At 36.3% G+C, this 18,951-nt stretch overlaps 1 protein-coding gene across 1 annotated transcript in view; it reads left to right on the top strand.

Moving 5' to 3' along the window:
* Positions 1-10,618, top strand: part of DDX1 (DEAD-box helicase 1) — a 32,548-nt gene extending 21,930 nt beyond the window's left edge. Inside the window, exons 16-26 of the mRNA XM_081264344.1 lie at positions 1,531-1,620; positions 2,117-2,305; positions 3,169-3,220; positions 4,800-4,946; positions 6,360-6,451; positions 8,093-8,165; positions 8,279-8,351; positions 8,435-8,477; positions 9,149-9,244; positions 9,537-9,657; positions 10,285-10,618. Coding sequence (XP_081120470.1) covers positions 1,531-1,620; positions 2,117-2,305; positions 3,169-3,220; positions 4,800-4,946; positions 6,360-6,451; positions 8,093-8,165; positions 8,279-8,351; positions 8,435-8,477; positions 9,149-9,244; positions 9,537-9,657; positions 10,285-10,415 — 1,107 coding nt within the window. The 3' untranslated portion in view covers positions 10,416-10,618. The remainder of the gene's footprint in view (positions 1-1,530; positions 1,621-2,116; positions 2,306-3,168; positions 3,221-4,799; positions 4,947-6,359; positions 6,452-8,092; positions 8,166-8,278; positions 8,352-8,434; positions 8,478-9,148; positions 9,245-9,536; positions 9,658-10,284) is intronic.
* Positions 10,619-18,951: the final 8,333 nt, after the last annotated feature.

Genomic DNA, 18,951 nt, shown 5'->3' with positions numbered 1-18,951 from the left:
GAAGTGGGGAGGAAAGGGGGAAGTGTTGGGGAACGATATTGGCCCAATTATATTTTTATATTGGGTGCATGTACGATAAGTAACAATTCCATCATTATGTACAACTGTAATGTACCAGTAAAATAATGTAGAAAAAGAAAATTCAGAATATTGTATTAGAAAAAAATACAGTTGACGCTTCATATCTGTACATCCTGTGTCCATTAATTCAACTAATTTTGTGTGAAAAATATTTGAAAATACTGAATAGGTATAGACTTTTTTCTTGTCAATATCCCTAAGTAGTATGGTATAATAACTATGTACATGGCGTTTACGTTACGTTTGTTGTAAGTAATCTAGAAATGTTTAAAGTACAGGGAGAATTGCATAGGTTCTATGCAAATGCTATGCCATTTTATATAAGGGATTAGCATATCCATGAATTTTGCTATCTGATGGGGGTCCTAGCCAAACACCTGTGGATACTGAGTGATGACTGTATTATTTTCAATAGTTGAAATCAAAATTTAAGGAATTTGGGAATTTTTAATTGTATGAATATTTCATGTCATATTTCATGTCATTATTTATAAAAAAATTGAAGGCTATGTAATGATCTATTATGAAAATACTTCATGGGGCTGGGATTGTGGTAAAGCACTCACCTAGCACACATGAGGCTCTGGTTTTGATCCTCAGCACCACATAAAAATAAGATAAAGGTCATTGTGTACACCTACAACTAAAATAAATATTAAAAAAAAAGAAACTACTTCATGGTTTATTAAACCACTTTCATTACTAATTATGTAGGTAGATTTATTATTTACTTCAACTATTTCTTTGTCATAGTTACAAAATGTGGACCATCTGGAAGAACATAAGTGTATTTGAGGCTTTTGAGGCATTCTTCCAAATTATTTTTAGGATAGCTTGAACTAGTTTTCTAACACTGGGGCTTTGCTTTTTATTTTTATTTTTGCAGTGCTGGAAATTGAACTCAGTGCCCTGAGCATGCCAGGCAAGTGCTCCTACCACTAAGCGATACCCCTAGCCCTGGCTTTTTAATTTTTTATATAAAAGTCATAGTCTTAAGGACATGTGTTAGAAGGTATTAACTCTTGTAGTCATTCTAAAATACTAGACTATGGTTTTGGATTGTTTATTGTAGATTTTCATGTGTAAGTAACAAAGAACTTGAAGTTGAATGTATGAATTGTCTGTAAATATCCAATAAAGATAAGCCAGGTGCAATGATGCATGCCTGTCATTCTAGAGACTCAAGAGGCTAAGACTCAAGAGGCTAAGGACTTCACATTTGAAGCCAGCCCCAGCAACTTAGACCTTGTGACAGAATATATAGTGCTGGGGGTGTAGCTCAGTGGTAGAGCACCCCTGGATTCAATTGCCAGTACTGCAGACAATAAAAACAATCACTTGAAAAATAAAGGGATATGTATGTATATGGTTTTATTGCCTTTAAATTTGATTTAGAAAAGAAAGGTTTCAGTGTGGATTAAAACTTGTTTTTCTTTGCTTGTCCTGCAGGATGGACTTCTTTCTCAAGGTTATTCTGATTTTATAAATAGAATGCACAGTCAAATTCCTCAGATTACCTCAGATGGAAAAAGACTTCAGGTGTGAAATGACTAATACAGTTTTTAAATACATGTAGTCAACTGTTAATGAAAAATCAAAATTTTTTTTGTTTTAATATTTTCTGATTAACTATTTATAAAACATTTTCTTTGTTATTGGACTAAATAGTATACACAAAGGTAACAGTCTTAAAAGCTGCTTTTAGAAATTTGAGGAAATTTCTTAGATGTTACAGAAGACTGCAAGTTCAAAAAACCTTACAGAGCATTTTGGGTTTATTTTCCAGATTATTAGTACTGCTTCTTGTTTTAAGGAGAAATAACTTCAGCTATTGAAAAACAATTGCCTCCTTAGAAATTATTTCAGAAAATATTGCTCTTATTTTTCTCATCTTGTTCCCTTTAGAAGCATTTGAGAGGGAGAGGCTCTTGCGGGAGTAGGATAAATAGTAACCTGTGATTATTGATTTTTAAAAACTTTTTATATTACTTAGTTTTTCTAAGTCCTTGAGGAATTTGTATTTTCTTATTCTTAGGTGATTGTTTGCTCTGCTACTTTGCATTCTTTTGATGTAAAGAAACTCTCTGAGAAAATAATGCATTTTCCCACATGGGTTGATTTAAAAGGAGAAGATTCTGTTCCAGATACTGTACACCATGTTGTTGTCCCAGTGAATCCCAAAACTGACAGACTCTGGGAAAGGCTAGGAAAAAACCACATTAGAGTAAGTACTTTATAATATTAGTATTTGTATAGAATAAAGCAACTCATAAATTAGTTAGCCTTGGACTCTTTAGTGCTGCTTAAGCCAATCAGATTTTGTACCAAAGAAAAGAGAAGTTCAAGACATTAAGTGTAAACCTTAGGCCTTTGAAAAGGCACTAAATAAATGATAAAGTAATAAATGTCATCCTTTATATTTCTCTGTATATAAAATTATTTTTGTGGGCTGGGATTGTGGCTCAGCGGTAGAGTGCTCGCCTAGCACGGGTGGGACCCGGGTTCGATCCTCAGCACCACATAAAAAATAAAGACATTGTGTTGTGTTCATCTACATCTAAAAAATAAATATTAAAAAAAAAAAGAGGTAAGACCTTGGTCTTTCCTTTTTAAAAAATTACTTTTGTGATCCACTTCTTTAATAACATTTTTATAAAAAGATCACATATACCTAATTTTATCAGTTATATGTAATGACTTCCATTTTTTAAAAATTTTAATAGGACCTTCATTATGTCCTCTTGATGTGTCTTATTTTCCTAAAAATCAATTTCATGTGCCCATCTTTTCATTTTCTCTACTGTTATTGTGTTTATCTTGATATAACAAGGACATACTTATTACAAGTGCACAAGAATCTGAAAAACACATTTGCATTTTTATTATTACATTTAAAATTGATTGGCTTAGACCTATAGTTAATGAAGTGTTTTCTGAATCTGAAGAATAATATTGCCTACACAGTATAGAGATGTATGTATGTCTGAGATACAATCTAAAGACAAATACAGTTCAGTTCTCCCTTTAAAAAAAACAAACCTGTTCTAAATATTTCCCATCTCTGTTTTTATTCCTTGCTTTTAATAGACTGATGATGTACATGCAAAAGATAATACAAGACCTGGTGCTAACAGTCCAGGTAAGTTGAAAGAATCAATAAAATGTGATAAAACATTTTAAAAATGAATTGGTTTGCTATCAAATTGATATCCTGTCTATTCTTATGAAGGATGTGAGGTTACCTACAAAATTAGAACAGGAAATTTAAAAATAAAAGCAACAATATTAATAAAGAAATGGGAAAAAAGCTAATACTAGTCAACTTAGAGAAATATTAATCACTGAATGTGGCTATTAGTCTCCTGGCATCTAAGTCACACATATTTGGATTATAGGATTCCCATCCATCTTAGAAAACCAGCAGGGTTCTCTGGAGATAGATTTTATATTGGCCCAGAAGTTGCAGAAGAAATATCATATCTAGGATACTGGGTAATAAAGATATCTTCAGCTACAACTGTGATAGAAGAATGATCTAATTTTGATTATTTATTAATTTATTTTTTTATGGTAAAGTATACATTATATAAAATTTACGATTTTAACTATTTTGGGTGCATGGTTCAGTGAAATTAAGCACATTTATATTGTACAGCCGTCACCACCATCCATCTTGAGAACTTTTCCATATTCCCAAAGTGAAACTCTGTACCCTTTAAATATTATCAGTTTCTAAAAAGCCTAACATTAAATCTCAACTTTATGCAGAGCTGAGACACTTAGTTTTTCATATAATATTTCAAAAATTTTTGAAAGCACATCAGGGTATATGGATGGTACTGAAACCTTAAAGAACATCTCAAACCCATGCATACCTGACATCAGGTGTCTGTAGTGGATCATGGCCAGGCATCAGACTGCATTGACTTCTAACTTGAGTTCACTTCCAGGTTTGCAACATATAAAGGTGAATTATCTGAAATTGTGATTAAAGAGAGTTACTTTGAGCTCAGTTTTATGTACAACTCCAAATTTGCATGATATATGCCCAGTTATTCCTGCCTGTTTAAGAGGACCAGTGACACCACTAATATAGCATGATATCATTCTATTATTTGGGAATACATTTTATAAAATTCCAATTTTTACTCTTTCCTGTATTTTCCTTGTAAAAATTTTGCAAAGTTTATACTACAATTAGAGATGACCAGTGAGGCTATAAAAATAGATTGGGCCATTTAATTAAAATCTTGTATTAGACAGTTGAGGAGTAAAAACTACGTAGCACAACTTCACACTGAAAAAGAAATTTGGAGAATGGTATCTAAGAAATTAGTAACTATGTTTGATGTTATGGTTTTTATTAAATAGAGTGAATATGAACTTCCTGTTATTAAGATTGGTTTAGAAAGCATATTCATCATCTTTAAGAAGGGTTAAAATAATTGAATAAACATTTATGAAGCATTTAGAGAAGTTAATGCAAGGCAGATTATGACTAGTTCTCCATGGAAGATGGGAACAAAGTTGTGGTGTGAGCATATATTTCTGTTAATGTGTGAGTGTATGTGTGTGGTGTACGTTTGTTTCCTCATAAGAGGTATGATTAGGGCTGTTTGTGTACCCTATAAAGTAGCATTAAAAGTTTTAAACAAAAATAAATGAATGAATGGATTTACTATTTCACTTCTAATATTTTTGTTGTGATGATATTCAAGAGATGTGGTCTGAAGCTATTAAAATCCTGAAGGGGGAGTATGCTGTCCGAGCAATCAAGGAACACAAGATGGATCAAGCAATTATCTTCTGTAGAACCAAAATTGACTGTGATAATTTGGAGCAGTATTTTATGCAACAGGGAGGAGGTAATATTTCCTCACTTGAAATAAATTGTGTTTATTTCCTCATTTAATAGCTTAGTAGTTTCGATCATGCAATCTAGAACACATGCATAGAATTTAGAACAGTGACAGTACATTTTATCTGTGTTTTTCCAGGACTTTTCCCTATAAGTCCTAGGAAGAACAATCAGAATTTTCCACATGGGTACCTCTTCTTTATAAGGAACTTGAATCACCTAAGGCCCTTGTATCAAGAGGAGTGTACAGTGACTGATTATTATTAAAATTTGAAGTGTAATCGCCAAAATAATAAAGTGTATATCTTCTAAACTGGGAAAAGGTGAATGTGCATAAAACCTTCCAAGCAAGGCTAAGAAAGGAAAAGGAGAAATATGAAAAAAAGGATGGCTAGAAATTACAGAGTAAGATCAATCATGGAAAAAATGTAAATACATGAGTAAAAACTCTATCGGTGGACTAAAATATTTTGCTAAAAAGAATAGAATATTAAATTGGATGAAACTTGGTTGTATGCTGTTTAACACTTAGTTTTTGCAAGGACTGGGAGCAACTGAAGTACTCTTATATTGTTTGTGAGAATATTAATGGTATAACCACATTTGAAAAAGTCCTTCAGTCTTTTGTAAAATTAAACATTTCTATCTTATGGTCTAGCAATTTACTTCTAAGCATTTACCCAAGACATATTAATAAACTATGTATAAGAATGGTTATAGCAGTTTTAATAGTCTGAAACTGAAAACACACTAAAAGCAATTAAAATGGAATGCAGTACTAGTAGACATAGTATGATTGGATTTCAGGATCATGATTAACGAAGGAATTCTTACGTAAGAGTATTTATAAATCAACTTAAGTGAAATTTGGGAATAGTCAAAATGAATCCATTGTGAAAGACAAATTAGAGCAATGGTTGCCCACAGGAGGGTGGGAGCAGAGGTTGAAAAAGAACATGAGAAGCATGGTGTCAAAGGTAAGAAAATCTGTTAAAGGTAAGACTTAGACATTTCTTTGTGTGAGTTTTACCTCAAAAGGAAAAAACTAAAGTGAATACTAAAGTAGTTAATGTACCCATACTGAACTGTGTACTTAGTCTAATTTACATTGAAATGTGTCAGAAATGTAAAGATGAATTGATAAAAGGTTACAAGCCGGACTGATATGTCTATTTCTCCTGCAGATTAGGAAGGGTAGCTTAAAATGTTCTTAAAAGCAAATCAATTTTAATGCTTCATGGAGTTTAAATTTAATGGCATTTTGCCTGTGACAGAAATTGTGTTAATCGTGGTTTATGGCAAGTTGGGGTGTAGATTTTCATAGAATTACATGGTAATATCAAAGTCTGAATTTTATTGATTTGTCAACATAGTCTTAGGCTATATTTTCCAAGGTCAAATGGTATGTGTTTTTCACCAGGACCTGATAAAAAAGGACACCAGTTCTCATGTGTTTGTCTTCATGGTGATAGAAAGCCTCATGAGAGAAAGCAAAACCTGGAACGATTTAAGGTAATTAATGTTTAGTGGTTATCTATATTTTCTTAATATTTCAGAGGGGCACTGATTCTAGATTTAATCAGTGCCAGTTAATATTATTAAAGCAGTTCTTGTCTGATGTATCTTTATCATGGTGATTAGTCATCTTTGACACACAACTGATAAATTTCATGTTCTCTGCCAGCATAATACTACTGTAACAAGAATTTTCAGTTTAAGAAAGTTTTAATTAAATTCTTCCAGGAAGATATGTTTAGAAGTATCATTGGATAAGTGATGAGCCTGTTTTAAAAATGTTAGTAATAATACTTGTAGAGAACATAATTTGTAGATTAGTTGAAGAAAAGTATTACAGTATAGTTTTATAGAATTAAATATATTTGCTTTGGAATTGTTTAAGGTTTTCAGTTGTGCTTATAGCATGCAAATGGGTTACAGAGCTCTTGTGGCAGGGCTCTAGCCATTAGAACTGAAAGATCAGTAATTACTGCTTACAAACATTCTTCTTCATTTACCAGTGTGTTATCCCTGTGTACAGTAATTACTTTCCTGTAGTGAGAAAAGGTGAAAGCACTGGGCCTAGGAGTGTTGGGTTTTATTTCTATGCCCAGCATGATTAGACGTGGGTATTAAAACCTGTCGCCTGGCCTCATTTCAGCATGTGTGCCAACCTTGTCCCTCCTAGGGATTGTGCTAGACCAAGTGTCGGTACACTCACTCTTCTTCCCTTCTCTAAATCTCTTTGTTTTCCTTTGGTACCAGGGATTGCTTACCCACTGAGGCACATCCTCAGTCCTTTTTATTTTTTATTTTGAGATGGGTTCTCACTAAGTTGCTTAGGGCCTTGTTAAGTTACTGAAGCTGGCTTTGAACCTGTGATCCTTCTGCCCCAGTCTTCCGAGCTGCTGGGATTAAAGGTGTACACCACCATGCCTGGCTTCCTTCTCTAAATCTCTTAATTTTGCCAGGCATAAGTGACATTCAGCAGATAATTTGTATTTTGTTGGTGAGTTCTGGGGGCCCACTCCCTATTTTCTTCTCTGTAGGATTTCATCTCCTATCACAAAAAGTGAAACTTTAAGATAATATATCTAGTAGTCTGGTTTTATTTTATTTTTTATTGGTGCATTATAATTATATATAGTAGTGTGATTCATTGTTACATATTTGAACATGCACATGCTATTACTATAATTTGTTTAGTTAGTATCATTCCTCAGTATTTTCCTTTTCCCTCCCCTTCTTTCTGGATGGATCAATTGAGTTTTTGTACTGGGGACTGAACCCAGGAGCACTGTTACATCCCTATACTTTTTTATTTTTGAGATGGGGGTCTCACTGAGTTGCTTAGGGCCTCACTACATTGCTGAGTCTGGCCTCAAATTTGCTATTGTCCTCCCTCAGCCTCCTCAGTTGCTGGGATTATAGGCATGTACCACCATGCCCAGCTAGATTTATAATACAGAAGTAAAGACAAATCTTATGTATGTACATTTTACAAAAAACTGCAAGACTTGCTCCAGTACATTACGAGTATCTGAACCTCTATTCCCTAACATGTAGTTAGTAGAGATCTTATTTAGTGGATAGTATTTGCTTTTATCTTTTAGTGTATTTATTTACAGATTATTTTTTTCTCTCTATTCTCTTTAGAAAGGAGACGTGAGATTCTTGATTTGCACAGATGTAGCTGCTAGAGGAATTGATATCCATGGTGTTCCTTATGGTAAAAAGAAACTTTATGCCTACAGTTTAAATTTTATGAAATCTAAAGTTATTTAATATTTTGGAAAAATTTTAAAATTAATGGCAATTGGTAATAATTATTCTTATTTGTAGTTATAAATGTCACCCTGCCTGATGAAAAGCAAAACTATGTACACCGAATTGGCAGAGTAGGCAGAGCTGAAAGGTACTGCTATAATCCCCAAACCCCCCTTTTAAGTGCCTATGCTTTAGGAATAAAGTCTAAAAAACGCTTTAAAAATCTTTCAGGATGGGTCTGGCCATTTCCCTGGTGGCAACAGAAAAAGAAAAGGTAATCTTTTCAGTGCTCTGTTATCCTTATGTGTGAGTTGTGATTTCAGATGTTGGAAATAAAAGCAGTTTGGGTTTCTATTTAGAATGGATTTAGTTGCAAATGGAATATAAATGAACTTTTTATGGCATCTTTATATTCCCTGAATAGACAAATAATAAGATGAGAGTTAGATAGGAAAAATGCAAAATATGATTTTCCCTAATAGCCTTAATATAATTATTTTAACCAAAAGTATGTAAACACTCTGGCATGGTGCCATAGAACACTTTGGGAAATTATGTAACTTTGTTTTGATATAATTTCAAATTTATAGAAAAGTTGTAATTATAAGGTACTCCCATGTACATCTCCTGCTCAAATTCACTAGTTGTACATTAGCTTTATTGTTTTCTTTGAGAAAATATACCTTTTTTTGATAATAATCTTGATACAGCATTCTCTAGTATTTTTTCACCCTTGTTTTATCTGAGAATTTAACTACATTCATTTAGGAAAACTTTTTTCTCAAAAGACTCAGGTATATTTAATTAATGGATTGCACTAGTAATTGGATGGCAGACAATCTATTTTTCCTAGTGCCTTAAGAAAATTTTCAAAAAAAGGTTTAGAGTAAAATATTTAGCATGTTTCTATGTCTGTATATATTCATGTTCTTTTCTTTATTGTAGGTTTGGTACCATGTATGTAGCAATCGTGGAAAAGGGTGTTACAATACGAGACTCAAGGAAGATGGTGGCTGTACCATTTGGTACAATGAGATGCAGGTGAGGCTTTGGACGATACTCACAGAAAGCTTACTAAAGTTGGTAAAATAGACTACATTTATCCAGAAAAGCTGTAGCTCAGCTTTTATTTGTCAGTTATGAGGAAGAGTAGTGAGTGGTTGGTTGTGTTGGTAGTAGTTGGTAAATCATAATTATGAGCCCATCTCTTCAGAAGTCTAATTTCCGTTGATAGCAAGCATTTTAGCTTTCCCAGTTTTATTTAATGCTGTTAAAATTTAAGTCTGTAAGAGTAAAGTTTCTATTTGGAAATATTTTACTTTTCTCTTCTTAGCTTCTCTCTGAGATAGAAGAACACCTGAACTGCACCATTTCTCAGGTTGAGCCGGATATCAAGGTTCCAGTGGATGAATTTGATGGAAAAGTTACCTATGGTCAAAAGAGGGCTGCTGGTGGTAAGCTTTGAATTATTCTAAAGTCTTTTCTAATGTGGATGAGCCCTTTTTGAAGAGAATGATTTCAGCTCATTATGTTAAGAGTAGGTTATCAGCATATTAATCATTCCCTCCTTAGCACTTTGTCTACACTTGTCTTGCAGTGTTTTTTTCTATTGTGTGGGCTATATGTGAATGGGGAACAGCAGCTCTAGCTATTTCTTTTGCAGTGTTAATGTCATAAGAATACTTGAATTTTTTATGGAATTAATAGGAAACAGTATAATATGTGATTCTGCACAAAGAAACAGATGCCTTTAACTTAAATAGTTTCACTATTCTCTTTGCATGGAATGCCCTTCACTAGCTTGTAGCTGAAAACTTGAGTCAGGCTAACCAAGTGGTTTGTAAACCAAGGGAGTGGAGGCCAGGGGTGTCTGGTGGCTGTTAGTGAGGCCTAATCCTTTATTTATATCAAAATAATTGATTTGACATTTTAAAACTTGAATGTTCTGGAATTAACATGCCAAGTAATACATTTTTAGTGATAGAAGCGATGTTTAAAGCAATAGAATTGAGCCAAAGTATTGCCAACAAGTCTTTCAAGCATGCATTTACATTGCTTTCTGATTTCTGTGTGTGATGCAGGTGGAAACTATAAAGGCCATGTGGATATTTTGGCACCTACCGTTCAAGAGTTGGCTGCCCTTGAAAAGGAGGCACAGACATCTTTCCTGCATCTTGGCTACCTTCCTAACCAGCTGTTCAGAACCTTCTGATTTTCATGTGTACTGAATAAGATTTGAATACTAAGTCAGTAGTCTTAAAACTCTAAAACAGTTGTACTGCTTCCAAGTAGCAGTATATATAGTAACTTAAGCTATTAATGCTAACTCTTGCATGTCAAGAAACATTAGTCTTAGAAATTCTTCATAAAATGGCAACCTAATGACAATAAATTTGACCACTATATTTTCATGAAGGTTTGCGTCTTATTTTAAAGTTATATTGATCCCCGCCCCCTCTTCTAAAGTATGCTGCAGGCTTATGCATTAAGTTTATGGATATGTGAATTTGGCCAAAGATCATATGAAACTACTAGCAGATGTCCTAAGAATAAGGTCTTTCACTGGGAGTGGTCCTGATGGATGATCTTCAGATGGTTAAGGCTGTCTGGGTGCAAGTTCAGCGGGAGGAGAGTTGTGATGTGAAAGAAAATGGGGTGATACCAAGGTGGAAGGAGTACAGCCCAGTTAGTTTGGAAACCTGGAGGATCCTGGGGGTTAGAAGAAGTTCCGTGTCTGTGAAGATGTATCTGAAGGATTACCTTCCTTTTAAGAACCTTTTTTTCCAGATGATATGTACCCTGGAAAATAAAACTAATATGCTAACCCTCTACTATGTCTTAAAATTAATCTCAGTTCTTTGGAATTACTTCCTTAAATGCCATAGGGAAAGAAATTTAAATACATACATTTGATTTGTACTTTTGTGCTGAGTGTGTATTGTCACTGGGGATTGAGCTCCCAGCCTGCTAGGCAAGCACCCTCACTGAGCTATATTCCTAGTCTTAGTTTATAAAGGGGTTTTTGGGAGGCTACTACTCTTGCCTTACTGTTTCCTCAAGAACACAGGCTGTTGTAATTTCTCATATGATGTTTTTCGAATCTTTTAGTACTGAAATATTTTTTCACTCAAGCAAAATCTTGAGTGAAACTCAATATATAAATAGATGAAGGCTCTATTGGGAAAATCATTACCTGGTAAATCGAGTTCAGAGCCTGTGAGAAGTGATTTGAGAATACCATTCTGTCGCTTAATCTGTGGACCACTTTCTTTGGAGATATCTTAGAACTACTATAACACATCTCACAGCTATATACCAACAACTCTTTGCAGTGCTTACCTCATTAATCACTGCTTTAGAAATGGATTTTTAACAGACATACAACAACAAAGAAAAGGTTGAAGTTCACATTGCTTAAATATCAGAACTGAAAGAATCTTTCTGATCATCCTTTTCATTTCCTTGTTTTATTGGCGCAAGAATTGGGTTTAGAGAAATGCATGTTCATATAGTCTGGTTTTTGGAACTGAAAACAGAATTTGGGTTTCCTAGTTCCAACGTTTATCTTCATATGCCACCATTGGAAGATGATTCTCAAGTCTGAATGGGCAATCCAGACAGGAGTGCTCTGAGAGAATTGGTGGTATGAAGAAGGTTGTTGAGTTTGCCTTTGTCAGATTGTCATCCAGCTAGAAACACCCAGGGAACAACTTTCACACAAGGAATCCACACGTAATCAGATCAGAAGAGGGGTTGTATGGAGCCCTGTCTTCTTTCTTTCCACCCATGTCACCATAAATTCTTCTCTTTACTCTTAGTCCTGCTTCATATGTTAATTCTTTCTGGTCTCTGCATTGGTGCTGAGGATGCAAATAATTGTTCAAGTCTGGTTAAGATGTGGTCACTGAGCCTGAGAGATGTTGATTGTCTCCCTTTTTCCTTTAAGTATAGGAACTTCCTGGGTTTTAGTTGGGAATACCTTTCTGAGGATCTGGTCAGTGGTATATGAGTTGAAGTGACGTGTACAACTTCTAGGCCTCATCCCTCAACCTGCCCTTTCCTTCCTCCTACACACTGGAACTTAAGTGATGCCAGCCAATTACCACTATTAGAAGAGTGGCCTACTTGGGGAATGAGAGAGCAGTAAGACAGAAGGGATCTGACTGACCTTGGGGAAGAGAGCTGCCCACCCTCTTGGACTGCCTTTTACAATAATTTGGTCTGATCCGAGTTGCTGCATATTTAGGTCTCTGTTAGAGAACTTTAGCCTCTGCCCCAACTAATACAGAGCATTAGAGGCCCTCAAAATCTGGAAAATGTTTAATGTTAACTTTGAGGTGGTGTTATTTCTAACTCATAGCTTCATCTTTGTTCCTTCTACAGTGCAAAAACTAATAAATGTACCCACAGTCGGGGCTGGGGTTGTGGCCTAGCGATAGTGCGCTCTCCTAGCATGTGCGAGGTACTGGGTTCAATCCTCAGCACCACATAAAAATAAATAAATAAAATAAAGGTATTGTTTCCAATTACAACTTAAAAAAAAAAAATGACCTCACAAGTTTGGTGCCTGTCTCCTCTCTAGGCAGAAACACAGAGGCTCACTCCATCTTCAACATATGCTAACCTGGCCTACGGCCTTGGGAGCCTTGGCACAATCCTTCTGCTCACCTACCTAGTTTTTCATTTGCTCTTTATTCAGGTTTTGACTGCTAGAGTTATACTCTCACAGTGACAAAAGTGGCTTTAAGTTTAGGGATTTTTTTTGTGGTGATGGGAAGGCTAGTTCTAATGTGTTCTGCAGTAACTCAGATTTACTTCTTCCCTGTATTGCTAAACTGGAAGATACTTTGAGCTCCTTAGGAAGACAGCCTTCCTTGAGAGAGCATAGAAAAACTAATTCAAAGACAACTGCTTTTATAGCTTAGGGATTTTGCTTTAAGAAAATAGATTCTAGGGGCTGGGGTTGTAACTCAGTGGTAGAGTGCTTGCCTAGCACATATGAGGCTCCGGATTCAATCCTCAGCACCACATATAAATAAATAAAGTCATTCTGTTTATCTACAACTAAAACTATAAAAAAGAAAACATATTCTAAAGGATTTGAATTAATGGCCTTAGATTTAAGATTGCCAAAACCTTTCTATACCTTATCCTTAACATTCCTTTTCCTGTTATAAACAGAAATGTGGAAACTTCAAATTAGAGTAATTCCCATCCCTCCCTACTTTTTATTAATTATTATTTTTTTGTGGGGGGGGGTGGATTCTGAGGATTGAACCAGAGTTGCTGTACCACTGAGCTACATCCCCAACCCTGTGTATTTTTTATTTTGAGACAGGGGTCTTGCCAAGTTCCCCAGGCTAGCCTCAAACGTGTGATGCTCCTGCTTCATTTTCTTAAGTAGCTGGGATTATAGGCATGTGCCACTGTGCCTGGCCCTTCCTACTTTTTATTTAATTTTCACTACCAGAGAAAGTAGTTACTGCTAACATTTTGGATTGTTTCTGTTTGGGGTAAATGTTTTGGTATTGGTTTAGATCATATTACATATGTAATTTTGTATCTTCATTTAACATAAGTATTTCTTTCAATGGCTGCATGATCCATTGATGGTGCTGTGCTTTATGCCCATTGCACTCCTAGTGGTCATGAGCATTGAAGTGAATTGAAAAGGATTTTCAGGATATTCAGCCTGCATTTGAATCTGGCTCTAACCCACACTAGCAGTATGACAGAAGGTGAGGTTGTTGGCCAGCTAAGCTTTGGTTTCTTTATGAAGATGGTGAAAATAATTTGCATTATTCAGCATTATGTTAAGTATTCAACAAAATGAAGAGAGCTACTCATCCATATTTTGTAGTATTTACACTCCTTATTTTTTCCTGTGTTATACATAGTATTGCAGGGAATATCTTCTGTCTTACGGATTGTTTCTTAAACTTGAATTCTAGAAATTGTATTGTTAAACAGAGTGGTAGCAACATTTTTCAGAGTCCATACTAATTCCTTTCTGAAAGGGTTGTGTTGATTGACATTCACACTAACAATATATGAAGAATCTGTACAATTTACAAATTGAATTGTAACTTGTTGCATTCATAATGGCGTGTGAATTAGTGCTGGCAGATGGAGGTCGTCTCATGTCTTACATGGACTGCTTACCACGTGACTCCCCCCAGCCCTCCATTATGGGTACCCTCTCCATCATATTACATTATAAACCATAACCCAGACTTGTTTTAAATAAGGTTGCAGCCATCTTTCTTTCTTTCTTTTTTTTCCATTTCTTTCTTTCTTTTTTTTTTTTTTGGTAGAAATGCATGTGATAATGACTAAGAACTGCCCAGATTAAAAGAGTTGGTTCCCTGCCAGTTCTAAATGGGCAAAACCATTTAATCATATTCCTTGCCTTATTCTAACTTAAAAAGGAACTATGCACTTCGTTGAAGTTTGAGATATGTGAAATATGGGAAATGTATAGGTAAATGTAAACAAGATTTTGGGGCAGGCTGCCTTCCACTAGTCTTTTGCCTGTTGATTGTTTCTAAAGTAGTACCAGGGATTTTTTCCAAGTGACTGTATTTAGGGGGAAAAAGGAATATTTGTTAGAAGGGAAAAAATGTAGTGGAACAGGAAGGAAAGGGAGGGATACTATTTTGCTGCTCCAAAGTAATTGATAGAGGATTCCTTTAAAGGGAGGAGTGGAGGGAAATTTTTGCTGTTGTTTTCCATTCTATTGCTTTAAATAATTACCTTTCATTAAAGTCATCTATTACTCTGGTTTTTCTGGCAGATATTCTACTCTTTCTGGTCAAAAGTATTGAGGGGAATTTGAAAGAACTTGTAGTGAGGGAGGCCTGGATTTGATCCCAACAATAGTTACTGACTTCTCTTTAGCTCAACCACATGCAGATGTTGTTAGGTCTAAGATGGGACCTAGAAATCTGCATTTCAACAAACTCCTCAGATGATTGTACATAGAAGAGAGACAGTGAACCACAGTTTGAAAAACACTGGGAGAAATGGCTCTTACAGCTTTTGTTCTCACTGCAGTCTTTTAAGACTGGGCCAAGAGGATTCCAAAGGACTTGCTATACTAGAGTCCTATCTCTTCTTGGTCCACTGACTTTGTACCAGGGATGTTTACCTCAGTTTTCGTTCCTTGGGTTGGTGATTCTTAACCCCAGCTGCACACTAGGATCACTTAGGTACCTGAAAGAAAAATACCATTGTCTGCACTTCTCCTCCAGCTTTACCTTGTTTAGCTCTCGAATAGACCTTGAGTTCCCCAGGTGATGCCAATGTGCTACCAGGGTTGAGAGCAACTGCCTTAAATGGAACCTGACTGTAGACATTTCTTGGTCCTTTTTCAGGTCATTGTGTGTCCTCTGCATACCCAGGCTGATGTGTATTTTTTTTTTAATTTACTCTAATTTGTTGTACATGATAGCAGGATGCATTTCAATTCATAGTACACATATAGAGCACAGTTTTTCATGTCTCTGGTTGTTCACAAAGTAGAATCTTCATACATGTACTTAGGGTAATGATGTCCATCTCATTCCACCATCTTTCCTACCCCCATGTTTCCTCCCTTCCCCTTCCTCCCCTTTGCTTTATCTAAAGTTCCTCCATTCCTCCCATGCTCCTTGCCCTTCCCCCTTATGGATCAGTATCCACATATCAGAGAAAACATTTGGCCTTTGGACTTTGGGGATCAGCTTACTTCACTTAGCATAATATTCTCCAACTGCATCCATTTACCCGCAGATGCCATGATTTTATTCTGTTTTAATGCTGAGTAATATTCCATTATGTATATATTACCAGTTTCTTTATCTGTCCATCTCCTGAAGGGCATCTAGGTTGGTTCCACAATTTAGCTATTGTGAATTGTGCTGCTATAAACATTGATGTGGCTGTGTCACTGTTTTTAAGCCCTTTGGGTATAAACTGAGGAGTGGGATAGCTGGGTCAAATGGTGGTTCCATTCCCAGTTTTCCAAGGAATCTCCATACTGCTTTCCATATTGGTTGCATCAATTTTCAGTCCCACCCTCAATGTATGAGTGTGCCTTTTCTCCCACATCCTTGTGAACACTTGTTGTTTATATTCTTAATAGCTGCCATTTCTGACTGGAGTCAACAAATATATGAAAAAATGTTCAACATCCTTAGCAATTAGAGAAGTGCAAATCAGGCTGATGCATCTTAAGGTTAAATATATTTTAGACTCAAGCTGGAACCCTTGCATTATGCAGTGGAGTTTATTTTAGAGGGAAACTTAGATAAAAATGTCACTTGATATATATCATTTTGAGAAATTATTATTTTAAAATAACTTGTTGCTAGACGAGTTTAATTCTCTAGTTCTAAAGAGTTACTTTGGAGTTTTAGACAAGTCTTTTAAAGATGCTGTAATTTTCTAAAACCCATTTGGCCTTAAATCCCTCTTTTTTTCCTTCTGTTTTAGACCTTGCCACTTTAAAATTTAGAGCGTTGCCTTTGCTTCGGACGGTCAGTGATAGGCTGTGGAAATCAGTTTCCACCCAATATTTTAATTCATACCTCGTCCCCAGCTCAGTAGTTCATTCTATTCATATGAAAAGGCTCTGGTTATTTAGCTATGTATTTCCTTAAATTGAATCCGAATTAAAGGATCAGTGGTTGCCTGCCAGGGTAGGACTTTGAGGCAGCCGGGAGATGCATCTCTAGAGACAGGGTCAGTTGAATATCAGAGCAATGATGTTGTTAATGAGTTGAGTTTTTCCCTTTCCACACTGATGCCAGGGATACCTGCAAATGTTGGCTGAACAATGTTAATCACCAGGTATCCAGGATGACTTGGGTATAAAGGGCTGAATTCTTTCTGCATTTAGACAGAGATAGCTTAGAGGATGTGGAAACTGGATAGGACCTGGTACCACAGGAAATTATTACTGGCAAGACAAGAAGGCTTTCTTGAGCTATCATCTAAAGTTCAGAAAAATGACAGGATGGGGGCAGTCAGATTTAGTGAGCACTCACTCCCGAGAATTCTTAAGACATATTTGGGTGAGAATTTCTAACCTACAGTCTCATAGGCTGGAAGTTTGAGATATTTTAGAGGCTAGCAATTTAGAGACTTTGAATCGTAACCATATCGTTAGATACTGTTCGCTTAAAATATTGATATTCGTTCTGTTGGTTGTAATAATAGACTGTCATGTGCTTCTATGCATAAATTATTTATGTTTTCCCACTATTATTGGCTCACAACCCAGGATCAAGAGAATACATTACTGCAAGATAACACGAATGTGGAGGGCCTACCCACACCAACTCTCAGATTTGAGGCTTGTCATTTCCCAGTGGAGTGCACCAGGTGGCGCCATTGTCACACCATGAATACCCACAAAGAACTATCCACATGTCCTAGTGTATTTTTACCACTTGGGGTCACTTAAGGATTACCTGATTTCTTTTTTTCTCCCCATCTAAGCAAATCACAGATTCAAAGAAATTATTCCCGTTGACATTTGTCAGAGGCTTTGGTCTTTTTTTCCTGGATGCTGAAGGCCAAGAAATGTACATTAGGGTTTTTTTCACAAGTCGTCCCCACATGGTTCGTGCTCCTGTGGTTTCTCCTGTCACAAAGCACTTACTGGACCACCACCCCAGCTTTCTCCTGGGCCCAGCATTGGGACTTCTCTATAAAGAACTTCCATACATGTGAAAATTGCACTTATGCTAATTGCCATGCTCATTAACATCTGGAATGCTTTTTCTCAAGTCATTTCCTTTGATTCTGCCTGTCTCTGAAAGACCAGATTTGAATGAAATGAGGTAGAGTATCATGTTAACAAATCACTGACACCCACCAGTCTTCCTGTCACTTGTACAGCTGATCCTAGGAATTACAGCTTGCCCTTTGAGAGCATGCTGGAGATCTGCGGAATGCCCCCACCCCACTGACTTGCCTGCCCATGGGTGGGGGTGAGGACAGGATATGTGGGCCTAGACAGGCCGCCCAAACAATGGACCCAGTCACTTCAGATAGTAGCTCATGGCTACTTACTTGAAAATCCAAAATGATTGGACACTCCAAGTGACAGTCTTCCAGAATCTCCTTTCTGAGCAAGTGACTTCATGGAGTTGTAGATTAAGAGATGCCTGACTGGAAAAATGACCAGACATGATCTCTTTGTCCTTTGCCTTCTGCTTTTCTTCAAAGAATATTATCTGGAGGGTGAAAGCAGGATACTTGAGTCAGTACTCAAGATCAGCTTCTTCTGGAATAGCTTAAACCTACAACAGGAGCTCATTTAGCTTCTACCAGTTTGAAGTTATCACTAATTTGTGTCATCCCCCGTTCAAGGACCTGTGACAGGCCTTCATTGCCTTAATTAAATCCAAACTAACTTGCGCACTTAAGATCCTCTGAAATGTGTTCCCAGCCTTCCTATTCTTGTTTCCCATATTCCTCAATTCTTAAACCTGGTCTCCTCACTCCCTTCCATGTGTAATAATAATTGATAACATCTGTCACCCCCTACTGAGGATTAGGTCTTGTTTTGTTGCCTGTCCTAGCTGACCCCTCACTACAATCCCAGAAGCAAGTTCTGTTATTTTAATGTTTGTTTTACAAATGAGGAAGAGGAAGTACCGGGAGGGTAGTGATTTGCTGAAGAGTGCATGGCAAGGGAGCAGTGGGGCCAGAATTTGAATCCAGGCCTTCTCCACAACTCCTGATCACTCTTGTGCTGCTGC

Source organism: Spermophilus citellus (genome assembly GCF_964194105.1).
Source record: "Spermophilus citellus genome assembly, chromosome: 13".
NCBI lineage: Eukaryota > Metazoa > Chordata > Mammalia > Rodentia > Sciuridae > Spermophilus > Spermophilus citellus.
This window is presented reverse-complemented; position numbering and strand designations above follow the sequence as displayed.